The sequence below is a fragment of the Trematomus bernacchii genome, unplaced genomic scaffold (assembly GCF_902827165.1).
Source record: "Trematomus bernacchii unplaced genomic scaffold, fTreBer1.1, whole genome shotgun sequence".
Taxonomy (NCBI): Eukaryota; Metazoa; Chordata; class Actinopteri; order Perciformes; family Nototheniidae; genus Trematomus; species Trematomus bernacchii.
This window is the reverse complement of record NW_022987648.1, coordinates 18,839,617-18,865,171: the sequence shown is the minus strand read 5'-3', so window position 1 is coordinate 18,865,171 and position 25,555 is coordinate 18,839,617. Positions and strand designations below refer to the sequence as shown.

General features: G+C 40.7%; 2 protein-coding genes across 6 annotated transcripts in view; one reads left to right on the top strand and one right to left on the bottom strand.

Annotated features, from left to right (window-relative positions):
- The window catches only part of fmnl2a (formin-like 2a), a 46,805-nt gene extending 43,838 nt beyond the window's left edge, over positions 1-2,967 (top strand). For 2 of the 5 annotated variants that reach the window (XM_034134345.1, XM_034134348.1), the window contains one exon: positions 1,696-2,967. In XM_034134345.1, the coding sequence (XP_033990236.1) occupies positions 1,696-1,802 (107 nt within the window). In that variant the 3' untranslated portion in view covers positions 1,803-2,967. Of the gene's footprint in view, positions 1-1,180; positions 1,281-1,695 lie in introns of those variants that run through there. The other 3 variants (XM_034134347.1, XM_034134350.1, XM_034134349.1) reach the window with 3 other exon arrangements.
- Positions 2,968-4,130: 1,163 nt separating this feature from the next.
- Positions 4,131-23,544, bottom strand: prpf40a (PRP40 pre-mRNA processing factor 40 homolog A). Its single transcript, XM_034134406.1, has 26 exons — positions 23,469-23,544; positions 18,336-18,464; positions 16,846-16,929; positions 16,256-16,274; positions 16,129-16,148; positions 15,992-16,033; positions 15,754-15,864; positions 15,331-15,451; positions 15,047-15,071; positions 14,614-14,820; positions 14,270-14,375; positions 12,829-12,893; positions 12,568-12,732; positions 11,662-11,770; positions 11,384-11,534; positions 11,120-11,253; positions 10,754-10,868; positions 8,768-8,859; positions 8,526-8,642; positions 7,581-7,718; positions 7,127-7,222; positions 6,955-7,041; positions 6,619-6,712; positions 6,461-6,522; positions 4,936-5,091; positions 4,131-4,717 (listed from the first exon to the last, which is right to left on the bottom strand). The coding sequence occupies exons 1-26, from the start codon at positions 23,469-23,471 to the stop codon at positions 4,628-4,630; spliced, it is 2,538 nt and encodes an 845-aa protein (XP_033990297.1). The 5' UTR covers positions 23,472-23,544; the 3' UTR covers positions 4,131-4,627.
- Between the last annotated feature and the right edge of the window lie 2,011 nt (positions 23,545-25,555).

Here is a 25,555-nt window from a genome sequence, read left to right as displayed (position 1 = left end):
AGTCTGATCTCATGGTTTTTGCACACACGCCTTTGTGTGTGTGTGTTCACATGTTTTCTCCCTCCTTAGCATGACTTGGTGTCGGTATAACAGTTCTTTCTGCCCACCTGCATGAAGTGTGACACCTCATTTATCATCATTTATTTTGATCAGCCATGGCAAACCATAATGTCACAGAGGAAACGGTCTCCAAGGTTACTCTTATCTGCACTGACAGGAGGTTACAATTAGTGAAGAGTCATTTTTCTCATCAAGTGCTTAAGGAGAAAAGTGAAGCTGCATACTGCCATCTAGTGGTCACTGATTGTAAACAAACACGTACTCATAAATCAAATAATATACAGTTTTCACTGGTTAGATCTAATTTAATAAAGCGTTTCTGTATATATATTATTCATGAGTCATAATCTAGATGGCAGTATGGCAGATCTTGTAAGTGCCTGTGGCATTATAACTTGCTTTCCTGTGTGTTTTAATGATAAATGGATGTTTGTTATCACATAATATCATTACTGTTACAGCTTCTCGCATGCTGATTGCTTCATCTCTAACGCTTCCCCACAATGCATCCCTGATCTCACTGTTAGCCCACACGCTCTGCCTGCTCCTGCTGACCGGTCACCTCACTGTGATGAGTCTGGCTCACCAATACTCTGCATGACTTCTTCATATGAATACTCACTTACATTGCAGCACTCTTTATTTCTTTGGTATCTCTTTGCATTGTGTGTGTGCTACTAACTTCCACCTGTTTACAGTCATCATGCATTAGTAATCCATTCCTCTGGATGCTTGCATGCTTTGGTTGGGTTTGGGTGTATCTGCTATTGAATGTAACAATCCTGCTGTGTTTGTTTCAGTTCACATCTGCCTTGTACTGGAAGTTTGAAACGGGCTCTTTCTCTGTCCTGCTGGTAGCGCCTCCGCAAAGCAGCCTGAGTTTATAACACAGAAAGAAAAGACAGAAGCTTTGATCCTCTACTCCTTCCTCTTAACACTCTCCTGCTCTTTCTCCTCTCCTGCCGCCCCCCACCCCCCTCCTCTGGCCCCGCCCCCGCCCCCATGCAGCCTGCTGCCACTGCTTTGCTCTCACAGTGCTGTCTTAGCAAAGCCGGTGTGAATATGTCGGGCTGACATGCTCCTCCATTTCTAACCTCCACTTTGTCTTCTCTTCATCTAGCCCTAAAGAAGAATAATATTACTAAATTTCCCAATGTCCACTCGAGGGTAAGGAACTCGTCCAGTAGCAAACCTGTAGTGGTGGATGTGTCCCAAACCTGGCAAGCATCCCTTTATTACCTCCCTTCTTCTTTTACTGTCTTCTCAATTAGGATCCACATACCCCTACCCTCTCTTCCACTCCTTCATAACAGTAAACTTGAATGTCTAACGCTAAAAATAGCTACTCTTTTCAGTAGCTTATTCATCCTTTTTACGATGAAGGTGCATCTTGGGGTTTCCCCAGATGCATGGAAGGTTTTCTACTAAGTCAGAAACCCTAAGCCTGTCTCAGTGGTAATGCACAGAGACAGCTGACCGGCAAGGCCTTTTCTCTTCTGTGTAGAACTCATGCTGCTTTGACAGACAGGCTGCCAGCACTCTGAGCATGTTGGCTCATCAAAACACCTCAACAAGATGACTGACAGCTCTTTTATCCACCCCCACCCCCGTCCTACCCCCCTTCTTCCTCCTCAGATTTGAGGAATCAGCCTTACAGGCGAGCAGACGCTGTGCGGAGGAGTGTCAGGAGACGCTTCGATGATCAGAACCTGCGGCCGCTCAACAACGAAGTGGTCGTGTGACGAGGGAGACGTGCATGTGCTGGGGGGGGGGAAGATGGCAAGGATGTGTAAGACAGGATGTTGGATGTAGAATGAAGGACGATAAGTGAAAGATGACGAGTGTAGCAACCATAGAGATGAGTATGTGTATATATATTACATAAGAATGATTCCATGTCTGTGGCGTAGCAGCAGCTTTTCACGATGAAGGACTGGGACGTATGGGACTGAATTGAAAGTGTCTGAAAGGTTGAAACCTTAGACAAGCCAAGTGCCTGAACTTATTTTGTGGGCTAATGTCACGCCGTCTTGTTTGTCTGATGACTGTTTTTTAAAATGTCCCACTTCGAGCAATACCACTTGACCTGGCTTTAATTTGACGATGTGTAAAACTGGACTTGCAGTGGCCTTAAGAGCCACGTAAAGAGATGGAAACGTAATGTAGAATGTATGGGACGCGCTCCCTTTAGCTGTTACAGATATTACATCTTTACGTGTTGGGTTTGATGCTCTGTTTTATCTCGGTACATTCCGGTGCTCTTTTACATTCCTCTTACAATACGATGTGCTCAACCTGCACTCTTTTTTTATCTCATGAGGTTTTTCCAACTCTGACTAAAAGGGCTGATGATCAGGCCTGAAAAAGGTTATCAGAAAAGTAATTTGTTTTTACTAAAGTATGAAAAAGTAATCAAGACAAGAGTAAAGTGAATTTTACATATCAGGCAGATGCTGACTTCTCCTCCATAATTAGTTTGTTAAGTAAATGGATCAAGACTGAATTTGTCGATCTAAAATCAATGAGTGCTCTCATAAACTCTACCGTCCATTTTAAATGTTGCATTTCTGTAGCAGCACAGCAGTTTGTCTGGTTTCTGGGAACAAATCAGGAGTGAATGAGCCTGTAAAGCAACATTGAAAACATTTTATACCAAACGTAAATACTGCACAAAATATGCTGAACCCTGTCTCATTGTCATAACTGGACTTAGCATTTCATCTCTGTCAACTGTTTTTCTTTCTACAAATCGATTATATTCCAGGCTACTGTGTCTACTCACTTTATTGTAATTTTAATGTATAGTATTTAACCACTGAAAGGATTTCTTTAAGCTCATGTTTTCATCTAATGTGTGTCTGCGGTCAAAAACAAGTACTCAACAAAGTAAACCTAAATGTACAGATATTTTGCTACAAACCATGTTTTCTTTTTTTTTTTACCTAATTCACATTACCTGATGGTTAATATTGTACATATTGTTTAAACAAAAAGTTTTCATTGCTTTGTGCTATACAACTTGAATGTTATTTTAACTTATAGTTTTTGTTTCCATTTGTTTGTATATTTAATTAAGCCAAATGCAGCCGGACTCAGTAGTGTTGAATCATCTCACATCATTACTTTGCTGACTGGTGTTTCACAGGAGCATCAACTTCAGATACAGGAACATGCAGCACGTTCTGATTTCAAGTGTTGGTACATTAAAGGTGGGGTAGGTAAGTTTGAGAAACCGGCTCGAGATACACTTTTTGTTATATTCCATGGAATGCTCTTAACATCCCGATAGCAATGAATATCTTAAGTGCTTTGACAAAAAATCCATAAAAAAAAGTCATCTGTGGAAGCCGTAATACTGTAAAAAGTACGAACAATCATTTTAGCCGGCCCGGCTAAAATAACTGGATGGCCTACCTGCCTGTCAGCCTTCCATCTGTGCACACATTTATCTCGTGCCCTCATTGGTCATGTGCGCGTTCGTGTGTATTGGAGGAGGGGCTCTATAAGGAAGTGGCAGATTTTCTCCGGTTGTGTATTCTCAAACTTACCTACCCCACCTTTAAACCTCTTAATCATAAAAGACGTATCTAAAATAAACTTGTATTAAGTCACCCTGTGGTCAGCTGGTTTTGAGGCTCTGACTGTCATCATCTCCACAGAATCACGTGCTGCCGTTCATCTCCATTTTGTTTTCTTCACCGTCTGTAATAGCGACGTCTAACTGGATAATACTGGCATGTTTTATTTTTTTCACCAGAAATGTATTTTAGGCAGTTTGTGCTTATGTCAAAATAACTTTTTTTTAAAAATAGGTGATATGAGATTTTCAACGAATATGATCAAATAAACTATTTACATTGAATATAAAACTTTTACCCTGGGTATGATTTTCTCCTCTTTCTGAAATGGTCGTAATGATGTGGAATTAAGGGAAAGCTATCACTACACGACTTCATACTGAATAACATGTTTTTTTAGAATAACACATACTGGAGGGTTTGTTAGTGTGATATGCCGGACTCATACGTCGATATTTGAGCCTTTGACCTTAGAATCCATTTACAAACATAATCATTGAACCAGTATTTTATTGCATTTCACGACAATATTTCCATTTGAACAGACACTCCCATTAAAATCTTAATGGACAACTCCGCTGCAGTTAAGACCAGATCAAAAAAACGGTTAAATTATCTCTGAGGATGAATAAGAGATTATGAAAGATGTGTTGTCCTTGAACCTATTCCTTCTCCAGGTGAAGAACAGTCAGTGTGACATTCAGGATATACTTTTAATTGAGTATAAAAATGATTGGCAATGAAAAACATGTACAGCTACAGTCAACTAAAAAAAACAACTAACGAAAGCAACAAAAAGACAACCTGACAATGAAAGGTTGATCAGCTGATCAGTTTCCTGAACTCAAATTAGTCACCAAATAAGCTTAAGCTCAGTTTCGCACACCCCATAGATACTGGAGAGCGATGTAACCACTCAGTCCCCGGACAGTCAGGAGCTCGGAGGGGAATGCATGTTGTAAGTGTACAAATACAATGAAATGTGATCATCAGGGGGCATCCAGCTGCTCCAGTAAAGTTCTCCTCCTCTTCTCCAGCTCTCCTTCACTCAGCTCGCTGCCTGACGTATCCCAGCCGCCCTGAACACAACACAGACTCAATGTAAACTCAAACTGATGTAAAGATGAAAGTTTGGGAGTTTTCACACGACCACCTCTGAGTCATAGTGATGACCTCGCCCAATGGCTAACACCATACATGCTTTACATGGTCACTGTTCCCAGCTGAACCTCCAAACAATAACAGCTATTCAAATATCACTTTGTATATCCGTTTGTCATCCGTTTAGGAAACCTACCTCCTCCTTAACTGGTTTTCTTTTAGGGGACTTCTGTTTAGAGTCAGAGCGAGGTTTCCCTCTGGACTTGTCGTTCTCTTTGTCTTTCTCCAAGTCCTTCTCCCGCTTCCCGTCGCGCTCTCTCCCTTTCTTCTCAGTGTCAGTGTCTGGCGATCCCTGGTGGTTATAGTCACCATTAGTGCACACCAGTGTAAGAAAACGTTTTTAGAGAGTACTTGTCCATGGACAAGTGAGTTTGGCAATTTACTTGTCCGAATACATTTTTCACTTGTCCAAAATCGATCGGCATCGTATTTTACATTTTCCCACGGTTTTTACGGTAAGATTTTACTGCATCACACATAGGGATGGGTATCGTTTGGATTTGAACGATTCCGGTTCTGCTTTTCGATTCCGGTTCTTTTTTTCGGTTCTCGATTCTGGTTCGTTGAGAGGGTAAAAATAAGTCCCATGATAAACTGGGAGAAAAATATATTTATGAAAACATTAAGTCAAATCTGTATTCCTTTTTAAAAATCACTTCATACTGTTTAATTTTGTTACAGTTATTGAATACAATTATATAAAAATAATTGTTTAGTTAGTTCTAAGTGGTGCAGTTTGAGAATGTACAATTGGCCCAGTCTCCTCTGATGTTACACTGCAACCTGCCTGTGAGACAGAGTCCAACCACAGTCTGTGTGTCCAACACATGTCCTGCAATAAACATGCTGCAGCTGCCCAGCTGCTCACTGTTTGTAAAAGTAAATAAATAGTATTTTCATTTCAATAATGTACTTTCTATACCCTGCTTCATAAACAATACTGACATTCCTGTGCTCCTCCGAGTCTGGGGGTCCGGGGATGTGAGGACAGCGCGAGGACACAGACAGGGAGGCTGATTTAATTCATAAAGGAAATGGCGGTCAATATTAACAACATAGGAGCTAAAACGCTTAATAACCTTCATTACGTGTTAGAGAAAGAACATAAGAAAGTTTGACAAAGATTAGGCTGTTAAACGGGCAGCGAATCAGCTGATACGGCAATACGATACGGAGCATAGGGAGAGAGAGCTGCGGTCCGCGGGCTCGGCCTCCGCCTCCTGTCCTCACAATTCTTATTAATCCCGGTGCCGGACAATTGTTATTAACTTATTTGTTCTTACTCGGAACCGAGTTTTGCTTCCCAAGCCTGCCAATGTGCTACACGTCCCGCCCCGCCCCCGTCTAACAGTACAGAAAGCGGCGAGATGCTTTTCCTTAGGAATCGACAAGCAAAACCACAACAATGGCGGACACGGACAATTTACGAATTAGTTCTGCCTTTTGTAAGCTGAATTTATCAATAATTTGTCAATAAATAAGGGCGAAAAACGTCACTTGTCCATCGGACAAGTCAATTTAAAGATCTACTTGTCCGATATTGTAAATAACACGTTCCGGACGGTGGGACGTGTGCTTTTTCGCACACTGCACACGCATACACAACGTACACATACATGTAAACACAACACATGCACTTGGGAGTCCTGTAAGTTACTTACAGACTTGTGGCGCCTCTTCTTTCCCTTCTTCTTGTGCTTCTTGGATTTCTTGTAGCTTCTCTCTGGTTAGAGGCACAACATGTCAGTAACAGGTCAATAGTGCTGCTCTTCTTCCGTCACTGAGGAAATAATATATGGGAGCTTTGAAAGCCACTCACCAGATTCTCCAGAAGACGAGCGCTCAGAAGGAGACTTGGACTGGGACCTCTTTTTCTTCTTGTGGTATTCATCGTCCTCAGACTCTGAGCCGCCCTGTGGAAACATGAGGAAACATGAGGAGACATGAGGAGACATGTGGAGACATGTGGAGACATGAGGAGACATGTGGAAACATGTGGAGATATGCGGAAACATGTGGAGACATGTGGAAACATGTGGAAACATGAGGAAACATGTGGAGACATGTCTCCACATGAGGAAACATGTGGAAACATGAAGATGAAGAGGAGCCTGAGAGGAAGGCGGAGGGATCTGTGTGCGCGGCGAGGACTAACCGATCGAGAGCGGGAGCGCTTCCTGTGGTGCTTCTTGGACTTCTTGGAGTGCTTCTTTGTCTTGGAGTGGTGGTGTTGGCATTCATGCTGTAGAAGAAGAGACGGGGTGAAGACATGCCTTGGTAATAAACATTGTCACCAAGATGATTCATTCCCACTGCCACAAACGCACCTCTAAGACATGCATGAAGTCTTTGAATATCCTCTTCCTCTCCGACTCCAGAGTCACGTCTTCGAACGCAGACTCCTTCAGGAATCTGTCTCGGATCTGAAATCATCACAGATCATGATCAGTAACACGACCTGGTGCTATGACCTGGTGCTATGACCCGGTGCTATGACCCGGTGCTATGAGCCGGTGCTATGAGCCGGTGCTATGAGCCGGTGCTATGAGCCGGTGCTATGAGCCGGTGCTATGACCCGGTGCTATGACCCGGTGCTATGACCCGGTGCTATGACCCGGTGCTATGAGCCGGTGCTATGACCCGGTGCTATGACCCGGTGCTATGAGCCGGTGCTATGACCCGGTGCTATGAGCAGTCTATACAAACTAAAGATTAAGGAGAGCGATGTAAACACAAATCAGCTGGTGCTTGAAAGCATAAGAGTCGTTCCATAGGTCTTACCCCCTCCCATGTGGTCTCGGGCTCCAGGGGGGGGGTGGCCAGCTTCAGCATGTTTTTGAAGGTTGCTTCTTTCCTCTTCATCTTCCTGGCCTCCTCCTTCTCTCGCTCCCTCTCTCTGGCTTCAGCCTTCTCCAGTAACTACAAAGACAAAGATTGGAAAATGAGTTCATCGAATCAATTCTAAAACAATACAAGTTGGAAAACCACAAGGAAAGGCCTCGAAATAACAGAGAGGTGAGTTTTAAGCATCACATCCAAAGACAGAGATAACCCATGCTCAAGATGAAATATTAAGCTTTTCATGAAATAAAATACATTTTTTTCTTTATCTTTGGACTTACGATAAGTTGTTCAATACTTTTCCTGTAAATGTAATTGTTTACCAGCCTCTGGGTTCTTCATAAAGGTCCCCTATTATACTGTTTTTCATTAATATATTATAGGTCTCAGATATATACAGACATGTCTCTGAAGTGTTTGGCTGAAATACCAAACAGATCATTGTAGCATCCCATAAACCCCTCTGTTTCAGCCCTGTTTCAAAAGTGCTGATTCTCTGTCTGTTACTTTAGATGAAAATAAGGAGCCCCTCCCCACGCCCCTCTGAGAGATATTTGGTTACAAAGAACACAGTGGTGCTCTAGGAGGAGATTCAGGTGATAAGGGGGGGGGGGGGTTACCTTGGTTGGTGATTGGCTAATTGTTACACAAGCCAAAAAATCATTATGACATCATAAAGTGGCCAAAATCTGATCAGCTCATTTATAGACAGGTTTTTATATAAATGGATCAGGACAAAAAGAGAGTGAATCTTTTTTCCTGAAACCTTCAGAATATCTTTACACATGTTGATGTAGAAAAGACATGAACAAGTGGATTTTAAATAATAGGTGACCTTTAAGGAGCTATGATGTGAGAAACATGTCAGTCGGACAGCAGTCTTACACTGTTGAAGGCCAGCTTGATGTTCCCTGCGTCCAGCGTGGTGGCTCTCTTGTCTGAGCTGATGACGGAGCCAAAGTCCTCGAAGCTGGTGTTCACCTCCACCAGGAAGCCTTTGTCCTGGCAGCGCAAAGGAAGAGGAACATGAGCAGGTTGTTGGACCGAAAATAACTAAATATCTCAACAGAAACCCTGATGTGAGCGGATGTGCAGTGGACAGATATAAAGAGGCACACCGATCTTACCTTCAGAATATCTTTGATGATCCTCTTCTCGTCATGGTAGCGTGCCTTTAAGTCTTCCACATAGAATTTGAACAGATCTAGGGGAGTGGAGCCTGCAGGACAGAGGAGAAGTCTCACTAAACAGGAATGTGTGTGTGTACATGGTTTGGTTTTGTGTTAAAATATAAAACAGATGTAAAATGAATAGAGTAAAAATAACAATCCACTGTAGCAGGGTTCCTGCAGGTTTCGCCAACTCAAATTTAAGACTTTTTAAGACCTTTTTAAGACCACTTCGAATAGAATTTAAGACCTATTTCACAGCAAGAAAGTATGAAGGAAAATTGCTATGAAAGAAGAAATACGTCCCATAATTACTTACAAATCAAATGTATTCATGTTCAACATAAGAACAATGACTGAACATAACAGCATAACAGTACAGAACTGTGTTAGCCAAAAAGTGTGTATGTGTCTCTGTGTGTGCTTGTGTGTGTGTTAGGGCTGTGCAATTAATCGTATTTTAATCGCAATTACGATTTTGGCCTGCCACAATTACAAAAACATAATCGAAAAAACCTATTATTTAGCTTTGCTAGGTTGTGACAGTGCACTACGACATATTTGATCTAATTAATTTTAGTCTAATTTATTTTTATTTATCATATTTATATATGTTTAGTAGCTTGTGGAAGTGCGCTCCAAAATATTTGTTGATCTTGTTTATTGGTATTTATTATTTTGATATTATTTATTTAAATATATCATTTATTTAATTTATTTTTGTATTGGTTTTTCAGTTGAATTATACGTTCAGGGTAATCAACAGTTAAAAAGATACTGTTCAAATTATTATTTGTTTTAAAGTTCAATAAATGGATGTTTTCAAAGTCAATGAATAATCTTATTTAATAATCGTGATATCAATTATTGACCTAAATAATCGTGATTATGATTTTTGCCATAATCAAGCAGCCCTAGTGTGTGTGTGTGTGTGTGTGTGTGTGTGTGTGTGTGTGTGTGTGTGTGTGTGTGTGTGTGTGTGTGTGTGTGTGTGTGTGTGTGTGTGTGTGTGTGTGTGTGTGTGTGAGAGAGAGAGTAACAAGAGCTATATTCAGAGCTCTGCTGCCTTGGCTACAATCTTTCATCGTTGCTGTTGTATGATTGGTGTTTAACTACGGTATTTAGCGTATACACTACAGCACCTCCGCTTTTAGGGTTGACGTCGAAGACCCAAACGTCGCCCGGAGGTCCAACGGTGTTGTTGCGGGAGCTGCTGCACTAGCTAACGCTGCACTAGCTAACGCTACATTAGCCAAACAAACGCTAATTTATTTTGCAAAAGGTGCAGCAGGCTTCAAACACGTTCCCCTCCACTGGTTTCAACCAAGCACTAAATTCGATGTTTTCCAACCAAATACGGTTGAACTTACACTTCCCCATATTTATTTGTAAGTAGATTCGAAGAGACATGAGTTTCTGACTGCCGCTTGCTGAAGCTTGGTTGCTAGGTTACTAGCTGGGTGTTCTTCGTTAAGGGGCCGGGGGAAACAGAGTTAGTGATTACTGGTTCCATGTTGATTTATTTCAATACAAATTGTTGGGGGGAACTGAAAGGCTATTACCGTTACTTTGCAGCCCGGACATTTCCCCCAAAACACATTTTAGACGCGATCGCAACACAGAAGTACCTTTCAAATCCCATCATTTTTAAGACCTTCTAAATCATATTTAAGACCTTTCTTATTTTTTTGGTCATATTTAAGACCTTTTTAAGGCCTTAAATTCAGATTATCAAATTTAAGACTTTTTAAGACTTTTTAAGACCCCGCGGGAACCCTGTGTAGTGTTCATACAGTATTTACATGCTGCGCTGTGTGTGCTTTTATGTCATGTGCTGTTGTCTGCATGTCACATCCACCTGCTGCAGAGCATTCAGCTCGTGTGTGTGTGTGTGTGTGTGTGTGTGTGTGTGTGTGTGTGTGTGTGTGTGTGTGTGTGTCCTACCCGGCTGGCCCAGCATGTTGGCGAAGCGGATGTCAGAGCTCAGGGTCGGGTACATCTCCATCCAGGCGGACATGGAGTGGAGATGACCGTGGTCGTGGAGCTCGTCCAGGAATTTCTGAGAGAAAACAACAAAATGTAAATTCAACACAGCAAATGAAAGACAATGGAGGTACAGACGGGAAGGGTCCATTCTGTGAGGTGGACTTAGATTATTATTGATCTTCAACAGCAACAGAATACACTACTATGTACTATGCACCGCACTGTGTAAATGAAGGACATGAAGCATGCATTTCTCTGACTCACTGAATGTCAGTTTGTGAGAGTGTTAAGATGCTCATGTTTTGACCCTCTATTCCCCCTCACCTGGAAAGACTCTCTGTTCTTGCGCTGTCGTCTCCTCTCCCTGAGAAGAGTCTTCTGTTTCTCCTCCTCTTCCTCCTTCTCCAGCGCCCGGATGTGCTCCTCAAAACAAATGAGGGCGTCCTCTTTGTCCATATCTGTCAGCGGGGAAACAAAAAGTTTAAACACGGAGCCAAGAGAACTGTGGTGATTTTAAATAAAGTGAGATAGAAAGCTCTACACTGTCTTATAGTCGGTAAATAAAGATTTGCATTTGTGCTCTCGTACTCTGCAGCTCCTCGTCCTCTGCGAAGGTGGGGTTGTCCAGCAGGTACTGCTGCGCCTCCGACCAGGTGGTGCTGTATGTCACGTTGGCCATGTTGTCTAGAATGTTCTTCAGAGCTTCCCAGTTTCTCTTTCTCAACTGCTTGGCTTGCTCCTGGAAACATGTTGTAGAGAGAACCAGGATGTTAATGGTGCCATTGTTTAAAAAGCCCCGAATAATAGAACAACATGAAGATGAACATGAAGATGTCTTCACAGACTCTGAGGGAGTTCAGCCTCACCTTCTCCTTCTTAGCGAGGTAGAACAGAACGTCTTCATAGATCTCCAGCCTGTCTCTCTCCGGTACGCAGCTCCACACCTCCTGCTCATTGAACATCTGTTCTGCTTTCCTAGATAGCAAACACACAATCAACCACATGAGGGCAGCATTTCACAGGCCAAATGTACTTTGAACAGTCTGTCACACACACACACACACACACACACACACACACACACACACACACACACACACACACACACACACACACACACACACACACACACACACACACACACACACACACACACACACACACACACCACACACACACACACCACACCACACACACACACACACACACACACACACACACACACACACACACACACACACACACACACACACACACACACACACACACACACACACACACACACACACACACACACACACACACACACACCACACACACACACACACACACACACACACACACACACACACACACACACACACACACACACACACACACACACACACACACACACACACACACACACACACACACACACACACACACACACACACACACACACACACACACCGTTGAGTTGTAGATTAAACGTTGCCTGTATGCGTGTAATTCACTGAAAAAGACCCTTGGCCCCAACATCAACAAATCACAGTGTTCATTAAGTCCACTCTCACTCTCTAAATTCTAAATGAGCAACGTTATGTAATGTAAACAGCGTGACAATAGCTAACGGGTCAAAGCATTTAAAGAGGAAGCAAAGCGTGCTGTAACTGCGTGATGGAGGACCCATATTTGACCTTTCACCGATCCATCTGCATAATCATATAGACCATCCAGCCAACCACTAATCAATAGAGAAAACCCCTCTGTGAGATCATGGCAGTCCTTACTTGTATCTGGTGGTGGATGTCATCTTGTCGTGGTTCTCCAAGAACCTCTGGAAGGTCTCTTTGGACTCCTTGTATTTAATCCTGGCCTCTTCCTTCTCTTCCTTCTCCGTTTGGACTTTGTAGGCATTGAACGCCTGTTTCTTCTCACTCAGTTTGGGAAGTGCGCTAAGATAAGAAAAGGGAGATTTTAAGGTCAGATGGGCATTGTGTTATAGCCTGCTTTTGTAAACAGGATGAACTGGTCCCAGGAGAAAAGTGTACCTGTAGCGCGGATCATTGATAATCATTTTCATAGCCTGTTCCCAGGAGGAGTTTGAGGACACACCCTGAAAAACAGAGAGTACAACTCAAGATCGTGATGACCCTTACTCTTAAATGGTAAATGGTAAATGGACTGTACTTATATAGCGCTTCATCCAGTATTTAAGACCCCTCAATGCGCTTTACATACTACATGTCATTCACCCATTCATACAGAGCAGTGTACCTTACTCTAGGAACTAACATTCATACACATTCACACACCGTTGGGCATGCCATCGGGAGCAACTCGGGGTTAAGTATCTTGCCCAAGGATACATCGACATGTTGACTGCATGGGCTGGGATCTAACCCACAACCTTCCGGTTGAAAGACGACCGCACTCCCTCACAGCCACAGTCACCCTTAAACTGGCAACATGTTACATTTCCAACATATTCAAACGACAAAAGGGGAAATAGTTTTTTTGAATTGCCCTTTGTTAGAAGAAGAAAGTAGGGCAGGCAGAGGAACAATGAGTTGCCTCATCTCATGGCGGTCAACACATTTCCTTAATTACTAATAGATGGCTGGTTAAGAGGTGTAGAGAGGCAATCAGTCAAAGTGCCACCGAGGACTTGTGTAAGGGCCTTTTCTGCCTCATGCCTCTCAGGGAGCGACTCCTTCATCCATTATCAACTGATTCCAGCGCATGCTCTGTCTTGTAAAATCGCCAGTTATTCTAACGCACTCAGGCATGCCACCTTCTCTCACTGTCTTAATCCCAGCCAGCCCCTTGCCTTTGATCCAATAAAGCTAATCATAAAGACAGAGCCATTACGATCTTGAAGGAAATGGCAGCAATCTCAGAGAGCTTTGTGCACAAAATTAAAAAGAGCCTAAATATAGCAGCGTTGGAGGTAGATGGTGCTAGGCCACCTTGCTGCACAACACATCCACAGCAACAGGAGGGGGGGGGGCTTAACAACTGAGCGGAGACCTCCCAGGGGCTCATGGGGAGGGGGGGACAGGGATTAGATCTAGATCAAACTGTCTAGTATGTGCTGTTAAACACACCAGGCACGGAGAGACTGGCGAGATCAAAAAGAACCTTAAAAACAAGCCTTCCAGATAAAAATCTCTTATTTGTTTAATTAACAACTTTTCAGTTTCTCTTAAATGTAATTTCTCCTTTTTGATGGTTAAATCGACTCGAGATATGAATGCATGAATGATGAAAGTGCTTCACAAATGTACTATTCATCTTATAATGCATCCAAAATAGTTTTACATGAAACATATATCTTCAGAATTCAACAAGGCAAACAAACAAACAAACAAATGGGTGTTTGTGTCCTTCCCACTGCAGGTACCCACCCACACACTGCATTACTCCTCTACACTGTCACTGTGTGGCCTTTGGCTCTCCTCCATGTTAACCCCATGTGACGGCCGGACTCACCTTCTCCTTCAGCAGCTCTTTGAACGCCTGCTTGGCTTCCTCTTTCGTGTTCCATTTGTACGTTTTCTTCTGAAGCTCTGGCCGTTCTTCTTTCATGACTTCAATGCTGAGTGCAAAAGCAGATGTTAATGCATTAACAGCCGTGTTTGCATGAAGCATTTAAGGCATTACGCATGCATCACAATGGGTTGAATGGATTTATGAGCCACAGAAATAGACCTGCTCATCCATGAGTCCATTAAGTGGAAAGAGTGCTGTGCACATAAAGCCAGAGCCATTATGTGTCTGGGTTTGACTTGATGATTATGGTGTCTGAGTGCGGGAGACAGTATCCGTCTCTTTACCTGGCTGTGAGCTCTGGGGTGGCGGAGAGCTCAGAGGGAGCCACAGGTGTGTCTGAAGTCTTGACCTCAGCTGTTTGATGCATGGCAGCCTGAGCCAATAGCTCCTCTGAGACCGCTGATGCAGCTTCTGCCTCCATTACGGTTGCCATAGCGGCTGCATTATCTGCAGGAGCTGCTGTGGTGCCAGGAGCCATGGCCTCTGCCGTGCTGAAATCACACCACAAAGGGTCAATCCACACCACATGATGGGAAGCAGAGCAGGACAAAATAGCTGACGGGCATATACTACATGAGAATAGAAATCGTATTATTAATCCATTTAAATGTTTAATATTGTAGAGGGAGAAATAAAGTTCAATAACCGCTGTATTTGTTGTATATAATACATAGTGTAGCAGTAATGAGTAACTAATGGTAAACAGGAAGTGCTTACCCATTCTCCTCTGCTTTGATCATAGCTGGAACAGACAAAAGGAGAAAGCTGTTAGGGTACTCGTTTCATTTCAAAGTGTACTGCAGATAAAGAGAAAAGCACAGAGAGAAATGCCCTGTATTTGTGCTTCCTGTGTCTGTACATCAATGATGCCCACATCCCCTCTAATGCGATATTCGTCTAACAACCATTCATCAGGCCGGTACAGGCTCTTCCAGTGAGTGCAGCATGGATGGTCACTGCCTTTCTAACTACAGGGTTGACATCAGAGAGCCGCTCTTTACCTTCCAGATCCTCCAGGTCTTTGGGTTTGGTCCATCTGGACTCCTTCGTCTGAGAGTTGTAATAGTAAGGCTTCCCTACGTCCGACTTGTACTCCTTCCAGGGGCATCTAGACAGCATTTGCTAAAAGAGGACAAAACAGAAGAAACTTATTTGAGGTATGTTACAAAGCACAGAGATAACTAGTGTGATGTTGTGATCCATAACTTCTTCTATAACCATTTTATTACAATATACATCGGGAATTTAATTGAATTACTCTGATTCTGGTAGTACATTTTAATTAATTTTGATAAATGTACACAGTTGCCAAAAAATAGACAGATAGGATTTCAATCTGTAAAACATTATGTGAATGAAAGGGAGTAAACAAAAGGTTCATTACAAGATGTTATTGGTGTTGTGCAAGTGAAGAGTGTTTGTACCTCTGCAGGAGATTTGAGATCTTCCGGTTTCTCCCATGTGGACTGCTTGGTTTCTGTATTGTAAAAATAGGTCTTCCCATCCAGAGATTTGTGTTCTGTCCACAGGGACTTCTGACGGGGACAAACACAATAAATAAGTCAGTGCTTCAGTGTTACAAAAAGAAACAAAGCAGGCCCAACCTAATATTGGTCAATTGTTTTTTATATATATATCTATCTCTTATATATTTGCACAAACCTTCTTTAGCTGATCTTCATGTGGAGATCCATTTGTGGTACTCTGCAGGGACAGAATAAGTGATTACAAATGTCAGACTGGAAGTAATGATTAAAACTATAAATACATCTGAATTGTTAAAATGATGTTGCACTTACAGCTGTTCCAGGTGCAGCAGCTGTGAGGATACAAATAAATAAATACGTCAGACGCTGTTTATTTTTAATGAATGCAACACACGCAAGAAAATGAATTCTAAGTAAAGTGACACATGAAGGAGCTTACCTGCGGAGTCAACACCAGGCTGTGGAAAAGACCATTTTAATTAGTGGATTATTTCTCCAAGAAACACTCACAAAACTAGAAGTTGACATCGACGCGTCTCCAACACTGAATGATGAATTCGGATGGGATAGCAGAGTCGTCATTCACAATTCACGGCGACTGACTAATCTTTCATAATTAGAACGAAACTCCACACCCTCGAGATGCGAATATATAATTGTGATGATCAAGTAGATGTCTTACAATCTCTGAAACGGCCTGGATGTTTTCACAATAAATAAATCAGATTGCTCATTTACATAAATTGTTAACCCATCAGAAAAATGTACGTGTGTTTTATTAAGTTTAGTAAGTCACAACGAAACCAAAGCCAAAACTCAAAGTGACAGCAAGGAACATATTGTACGCAGGTGTTCATTTGAATTTTTATCAGCCACTTTATGCAATTTTGTTCTCTCATTTTAAGGACTGACATCAATTCATGTCCAACTTGGCGGTGCAGATGATACGCTGAGTGTTTCACACATTGTAGTGTATTTTGAAGAAGTGTGAAACAGAGCACTGATGGAATAAGGAGGGAGGAGAGTTACCGGTCCCGTTGGCTGTACAGCCGCAGATGGCATGCGAGGGGGCATCATCATCCCTGGCATCATGGGAGGCATCATGCCTGGCATCTAAAAAAAGAAGCATCATGAAATATTCATCTGGCATTTCCATACCACCCAGTGCAGGGAGGAGCATTAAGACCCAGCGTGAGACAGGCAGGGTGTCGGTGTCTGAGTGGAGGAACTGGGGAGGAAGGTGAGACTGAGACAGAGTCTGCCGTGCTGATCTAATGGTGTGATGCCACAGCTTGCAATCTGTGAAGCAGCAACACACCCATCCTCTCGCCACCTTTCTACACTTGTGGTGCTGCCACCTTGTTCAAAACAACCCCCCAACCCCCCCCCCCCCCCCCCCACAAAATCACACCTATTTATATGCATGACAGGACCACATGTGCTTGCTATGCAACCTATCTTAGTTTTAAAAATAGAATAATTGAATAATTACAACAACAAACATGTGACTAACTCAATGATGTTCAAAAGAGGTCTCCGAGTGCTAAATTAATCAGCAACAACCATCTTCTCTCAACTGATGTTTGTAATGCTTTACACATTAGCAGTGCAGAATAATATTATAGGAACCAAAATATGTTGAAGGAACTTTACTTTATAACAACTGGATTTTGTCTTCTGTTTATTCTTGACCACTGACTTTGTTATGATAGCATTGTGCTCACCAAAGTAATAACGAGACCCCGGAAAATAAAAAAGTCAGGCGAAGAGAGGTTGTAAAGTAGAGACGTCCATTTTGCCAGGTAAGCTGCCATTTTAATTTAAGAAAGACGAAAAGTGAACCAACTGTACAGTAATGCAAGTACGAGTGCACAAGGACACCAGCCAAAAGTTACACTAGAGAATCAGTCTTTAACCGTCAACCACAGACTCACTTCATCACCAATTGTCTTTCTTCATTAGAGTGATTACACCGGTCATCTGGCTTTTTCATTTGAAGCACAGGTGGTAGGCCCTTGTTTAACTCATGAGTACGCAAACTACTTTTGTTGGACAAAAATATTGTCCCAGATATAATTGCAATAAATGGTATTACTCTCATTTTCAAAACATTTGAAGCCACTGATATAATGATAATAAAGAAGCGCAAGTACACCCATCAAAATAACAACAACCTTCTATTTCACAAGTCCTTTGAAGTAGTATGTAAAAAACAATTTAGATTTAAAAGTCTTGAATAAATAAAACTACACCATAAAAACAATAAATAAAATGCACTCTCTAGCTCTGTTGACAAATACTGCACATGAATAATGAATGCACATTTGGCAGATGGGTAGATCAGTCATATCCATTTATCAGAAGATGAGTCCATAACGTTAGTATCCTGACAGGCATCATTAGGAGCGGGATACATTCTGGTGTGGGAGAAGCAGCAGACACACAGGCCATCTATCTCTTAGAACTAACAAACCCAAACTCAACAAAAACAAAACCTACAAGCTTCCTCCAAGACTCACCTGTCCCATTGGTGGGGCCCCCATTGGTGGCATTATACCAGGAGGCATAGGAGTCATGCTGGGCGGACGCTGTCCCATGGGAGGCATCCCGAGGGGTGGGTAATGAGGCGGTATTCCTGGTGGTCCCATCTACACCAATGAGTATCAGAAGAGATGCATTAGATTACATTAAACATGAATCAAGACCTTTAATATTTACCACTCTAAGTTCAACCCTGTATGACGACTGGCAACAAGAGGTGGAAAGCTAATTGTCATAAACTTATCTGTCACTGACTTACAAATGGGGGGGGTATCCCTGAGGGCGGTACACCCGGATAAGGTGGCGCTTGGCTCGGGCCATTATTGGCGTCCGATGATGACTGTCATGAATAAGAAACACCACACGGAGTTAGTGAACTCAAATGTGTCTTTAAATAAAAAAGATGTTGGCAAATTAGATTTGTTTGCTACAATATTTCAGTTGCATATTTAAGATAATAATAACTCTTGATCATGACATGCATTACCTAAATAATAAGGTTAAGAAATGTAGTATTATTCCACGTTTTTATAAACAAATAATAAAAACCTGTCAGTACAAGGCTGAAAAAAGAAATACATCTTCCGCAAATAGCATTGGGTGAAACACCTCTCAAAAACAGTTTGAACAAAATCTCAACATCATTGGTTCATGAGGATGTGTGTGAGTTGGCTGAACAAACGTATTCACGTGCAAAGACCTATGATATATATTTCAGATTGTATGCTCCTCAGACCCGGTGTTGTGTCAAATTATGCACCCCATCATGAAATGCCCCCCTTGTCACGGGAACGCGCATTTCTAAATGACACGTTTACACCTTAAAACGATGTTTAAAACGAAAAGTAAACGTTCAGGGTTTTTATTAATGGTAATTTTCAGACTGTGAGTTGTTTAGTGGTAGCTCATATAGTCTTGATTCTTGTGGTTAAACTTTTCGCTCCGTATTTGATGGTAGTGGTGTCGAAATTCATTCGTCACTTCCTTTTCAGTTTTTTTTTTACGTCCTGTCTGTGTACACGTGCTTTAAAATGTATTGTTTAATTTTACATATTTGTCATATAATAATCTAAATATATGTTTACAAATGTTACATAGTCTTTGTCAGCATATTTTTGCCACGTTATGCACCCCTTGCTATCTTACATAATAAAAGTGTCACATTCATGAAACTTGCTCCATTTATTGGTACTAGTCCTACAACTATACCCTGAAAAATGCTTGAGGGTGGGATTAATACAAACATCTTTTTGGGTGGGGTGCATTTTATGACAGGCCTGGTTATCACAATATGCCCCCCCTTGCTATCTTACAAAATAAAAGTGTCACATTCATGAAACTTGCTCCATTTATTGGTACTAGTCCTACAACTATACCCTGAAAAAAGCTTGAGGGTGGGATTAATAGAAACATCTTTTGGGGGGGGGTGCATTTTATGACAGGCCTGGTTTGTCATCCGAGTCAGAAATAAAACAAATATGGAGTGAGGGCTAGTCCTGCAATTGTCCAACACATTTACATACACACAGTAATTAATAATACATGTTGAATGAAATAAAGAAGTGACATATTATCCATACTAAAATTGTGTACATTATCACACATAAAATAAACATTCATTTTGAAGATTAGAGTCCAGTGACATGGTAAGCAATCAAAGTCAGTGTGAACAACATGTCATATTCATCTTTAACCCTTGTTGTGTTCGAAAGCTGTTACCGTTCATGGTGTTCTCGGGTCAATTTTGACCCATGATTTATCTCCATCTCCAAAACACTCCAAAATAATGACTATCATCCAATATTGGATCATAACCTTTAAATTACGACAGGATTGTTTGGTCATTATTTTGGAGTGTTTTGGAGATGGAGATAAATCATGGGTCAAAATTGACCCGCGAACACCATGAAGGACTAGTACCAATGAATGGAGCAAGTTTCATGTATGTGACCCTTTTATTTTGTAAGATATTAAGGGGGGGCATATTGTGATAACCAGGCCTGTCATAAAATGCACCCCACCCAAAAAGATGTTTGTATTAATCCCACCCTCAAGCATTTTTCAGGGTATAGTTGTAGGACTAGTACCAATAAATGGAGCACGTTTCATGAATGTGACACTTTTATTTTGTAAGATAGCAAGGGGGGGCATATTGTGATAACCAGGCCTGTCATAAAATGCACCCCACCCAAAAATATGTTTGTATTAATCCCACCCTCAAGCATTTTTCAGGGTATAGTTGTAGGACTAGTACCAATGAATGGAGCAAGTTTCATGTATGTGACCCTTTTATTTTGTAAGATAGCAAGGGGGGGCATATTGTGATAACCAGGCCTGTCATAAAATGCACCCCACCCAAAAAGATGTTTGTATTAATCCCACCCTCAAGCATTTTTCAGGGTATAGTTGTAGGACTAGTACCAATAAATGGAGCAAGTTTCATGAATGTGACACTTTTATTATGTAAGATAGCAAGGGGTGCATAACGTGGCAAAAATATGCTGACAAAGACTATGTAACATTTGTAAACATATATTTTGATTATTATATGACAAATATGTAAAATTAAACAATACATTTTAAAGCAGGTGTATACAGACAGGACGTAACAATAATAAAAAATAAAAAGATTAAAAAAAAAAAAAACTGAAAAGGAAGTGACGAATGAATTTCGACACCACTACCATCAAATAGAGTGGCGAAGTCCCTCCCCTTCCGGTGGACCTCCATGGGACCTTATTTCGGAAAAATTATGTATTGAAGTCAATGGAGAGAGAAAGATTATCTTTCGATCCCGTTTGAATTGTGCCACGAATTACACATATGATGTTTGTCAATTTAAAAGATAATTTTGCAAGTCAAAAAAAAAAAAATGTGTCGTAAAACTGTGAAGTAACACATTTGTTTGTGTGAAACGCTCAATGAACTACATCTCTGGTCAACAACACACGTCACCAAGATGGCCGTCACTACTGTCTTGTCAACAAAACGATTGACTATCCTCACTATCACCACAATCACACACGTCCTGAAGAATGTCATGCAAAGCTGCCTGCCTGCCTTCCTTTGATTCTCTCTGAACTGCCTGGTCGTTTTAATGTTTAATGTCAACCATTTGTGCAGATAGCATGACGTAGAGAAGATCGCCGATGCTAACGTTAGCGTTAGCATTTCTCCCCCGGGCTTAAATGGTGTATTATAGAATGATCACACCGGTGACAGTACTATTCAAAGGGTTCACGAAATATGACTACTACTCTTACGGTTTAACATTTTGGGTTACTTAATGTTACTTCATGTTAAGGCTAATAAAAATGACAAGGCTGTAATGCTAACTAACGTGCTAGCTACTAGCTAGGTAGCTAACTTGATCAAGCCACTCTTGGTCCTTTCATCAGACGGGAAGCAAAAGAACGAGCAAGACCCATTGCTGGTATAATAACAACCTGGTACTAAGCACACAGGCATCTTGTTAAAGTTATCTTATCTTAGCCAGCGCCATATAGATAGATTATATCTATATTGCGCTGATCTTAGGTATCTGAATGGTGGAGGAAAACAATTGTGACATCACTTACGCGACTCTGGGATTTGTAGTCTTTCTAGTTACGTATTTTTCATAGTCTTATATTTCAACAGTTTTACGACAAACTGTGACTTTTTTGACATGGAAATTATTTTTTAAGATTGACAAACATCATATGTGTAATTCATGGCACAATTCAAACGGGATCGAAAGATACGTTTTCTCTCCCCATTGACTTCAATGCATAATTTTTCCGAAATAAGGTCCCATTACCCGGAAGTAAGTGGGCGTGACTTCACCACTCTATAGGAGCGAAAAGTTTAACCACAAGAATCAAGACTATATGAGCTACCACTAAACAACTCACAGTCTGAAAATTACCATTAATAAAAACCCTGAACGTTTACTTTTCGTTTTAAACATCGTTTTAAGGTGTAAACGTGTCATTTAGAAATGCGCGTTCCCGTGACAAGGGGGTGCATTTCATGATGGGGGTGCATCATTTGACACAACACCGGAACAAACTTCCTAAATATCTGAGGTCCGGCTCAAACCTGTTTTGTTTTTTTTAAATCAAGGCTGAAAACCTTTATTTTGTATTGCTGCTTTTCCAGAGGTCATTTAACTATGTGTTATCATTGCACTTCAGCACTTCTTGCAGCACAATCTGTATTTACTTTTTAAACTAATTTCAATCTCTATTATGAAATATTATTTGTTCAATTTATTTCGTTTTTAATGCTTATGTGTTATTGCCTATGTAAAGCACTTTGAATTGCCTTTGAGTCTGATATGTGCAATACAAATAAACTAACCTTGTGAAAAAGTTGTATTATTCAAGCTCATATTGGACTTCATTAATGTATATGGAACTTTATATACAATTCTGTCCAATGTAAAACAATACCACGAATTATAAACGTTACCAGAGAAACTCCTAACTTATCATTAGCTATAATGTTAGCAGTGTTTGTGAAACAGAAGATTACTTTTGTTTGAATTTGTCCATTTTATTTGGCGTAAATCTCAATAATAACAAAACAGTTTTGTTGTATAAAATAACAAAAACTCATAATTGCCCCAGAGTGATGCCCACTTGTTAGATAACTGCAAGTGTAAGATGCTGCTCGTAATTAAAGACTACAGACTGGCTAACTCCTGGAGAATAATAGTGGTTTGCGTATAACTACGTGAGTTACAAAGCTAGTTAGCCAACTGTTCAGTTAGCTAAACACTTTTTTTTAACCATTTGGTTTAAGTTTATGAACACCGTTAGACGTATTTACTTATAATATAAATAAACCAAGCTTATAGACATGTAAGTGATGTCCACCTTTATTTTATTGTGATACTAGTTCCAGGACATAGTCGGAACCATGACGATATGTGTGTGCCGCTATATTAGCTCCGCGCTAACACGACATGCTAACCTGTGATGCTATAGGACGTTAAACATTATTATGGCAACATGAAGAAAAATAGACGGTTATGTATCAAACACGAAATAACAACATATACACTTCTCACAGTTACTGGCTTTTAATTGACTGTAAATACGCTATTTTGTTGAATGAATTGTACTCACCATGTTGACGAGGGGTATGGACCTCCGAGAAACTTCTCAACAACGAGCCCAGCGATTGGTTCAACTTGCTCCGCCGAAGAGAGGTCAAAGGTAAACACTCCGCAGCGTCATCCTGCGTCAATAATGTGCAGAAATGCGCAATCCTGTGACCATGCTGTTTCAGAATCAGAATCAGAATCAGAATCAGAATCAGAATACCTTTATTAGTCCCACAGAGGGGAAATGTACATAGTTACAGCAGAAAAAGAGCCACAGACAGCTTAATGTTACACATGTTACATAATGTTACATGCATTAAAGTACTAAGTTATGATATAATACAAAATATAATAAAAAATAAAAAAAGTTACATAATTTTCAAAATACACATCCTGTAACAGTTCTTAGGATTTAGCAGCCAGGTGTATATTACACAGTTATTAACGGCATATATATATATATTGCACATATAGCACATATTGCACATAGTTGGATGAGTATTTAACAGCAGCAAGTTACACAATTTACAAAATACACATCTTATAACAGTTCTAAGGATTTTAGCAGCCAGGTATATATTACACAGTTATTAACGGCATATATTCAGAAAACAATAAAGATTCCCCTGAATTAAATTAAAGAAGACGTTCGAAATATGTCCTTTAAAACCTTATAGAAATCTATGTTTTTATATATTTTTAAACATTTTTATACTTACTGCTTCATGTGTTTCTTGCAGGATTTATTTTATAGATACATTTATTTATTTCATAGACATACTTAATTATTTATTCATTGAATATTGAATACAATACAATTGAATAATTAAGGTCCAATAAAATCAAATGCAAATAAAAGTCAGATCTAGTCAAATTAATTAATAAAACATTTTTCAAAATAGAAAGATCCCCGTTGAGTGGACAGCAGATTAGACTGTGCTTGCTCTGGACAACTTCCAGGTGTAAATGTGTGTAACTGAGAATGTGATCATGATGTTCCTTCCTCTCAGTAAAAACCTCCTTAAAGCCCTAAAACATTAATGTACAATAGCCAAATAAGGCAATTTACTGTGTACAAAGAGGTGTTTTTTGTCCAGACTAACAAGTACATGCAGTAGTCTTATACAGCTTGCAAAGATTATTTCCATTATCTTCCATTACAGTCATGAAAAGTGTACCTTTGTACTGCGTCATTAATAATGATGGAACAGTGTCACATTGTAGCCTATTTCTTAAATGTCAATATGACAATATGTTTTCCCTTATTTGCAATCCTTACTGTACTGACATGCTCATGATACAGAATTCTTTGCCAAAAAAGTTAATCTTTATCCTGTTACAATGAATCATTGTGTTTCCTGTTATGTAAGCTCTTATCACAGTGGTCCATTTCTGGAGCTGGAGTAGCATGGTGTTCAGACACAGAAAAACTACCTTGGTGTATTGGGGATCATTTGGAGAAGTGGTGGTGATTTTCCAATTATTGTCTTCTGTGACACAGTTCTCCTGGCACTATATAGCTGGAATGATTCCCAATGATGGTGGCAAATTAGAAATGTCTCAGTCTACTCACTTTTCTTTTCCCCTCTTTAAGTGCCATTCACATGGCAATCATTCTTCCTATGGCCTATGAACAAATAGATTTTAGTTTTTTGCTATTTGTGTTCAGCAGAATCTTGGATATATTATGTGACTGCATGTATTCTAGATGTTTTTAAAATGGAAAGCAGATATTACAGATGTGAAGCTTACCTATAAGCTGCTCTGTGTTGTTTACCGTGGTGTTGTCCCTGGGATTCAAAGTGCTATTGGAGTGTGAAGCATACAACATAGCGATGCGAAACAGATGAGGCCACACTCGAGGTAGACTGCAATAAACTCTGATGTATTTACTGACAAGTGGAGGAGAATTCCCTATCCATTCTCTTAACAAGCCTAAAAGACAACAAGGCGACAGCGAGGGGCAGTGATGGATAGAGCTTCAACATAATGATGGAAGTCAGTCAACCACAGAGCATCACTTCTTTCTTTAGGGAAACAAACAAACATAAAGCAAGCCATGAATCAGCGCTGTTGCATATGCAAATGTTTTCAGATGGACTGAATGAT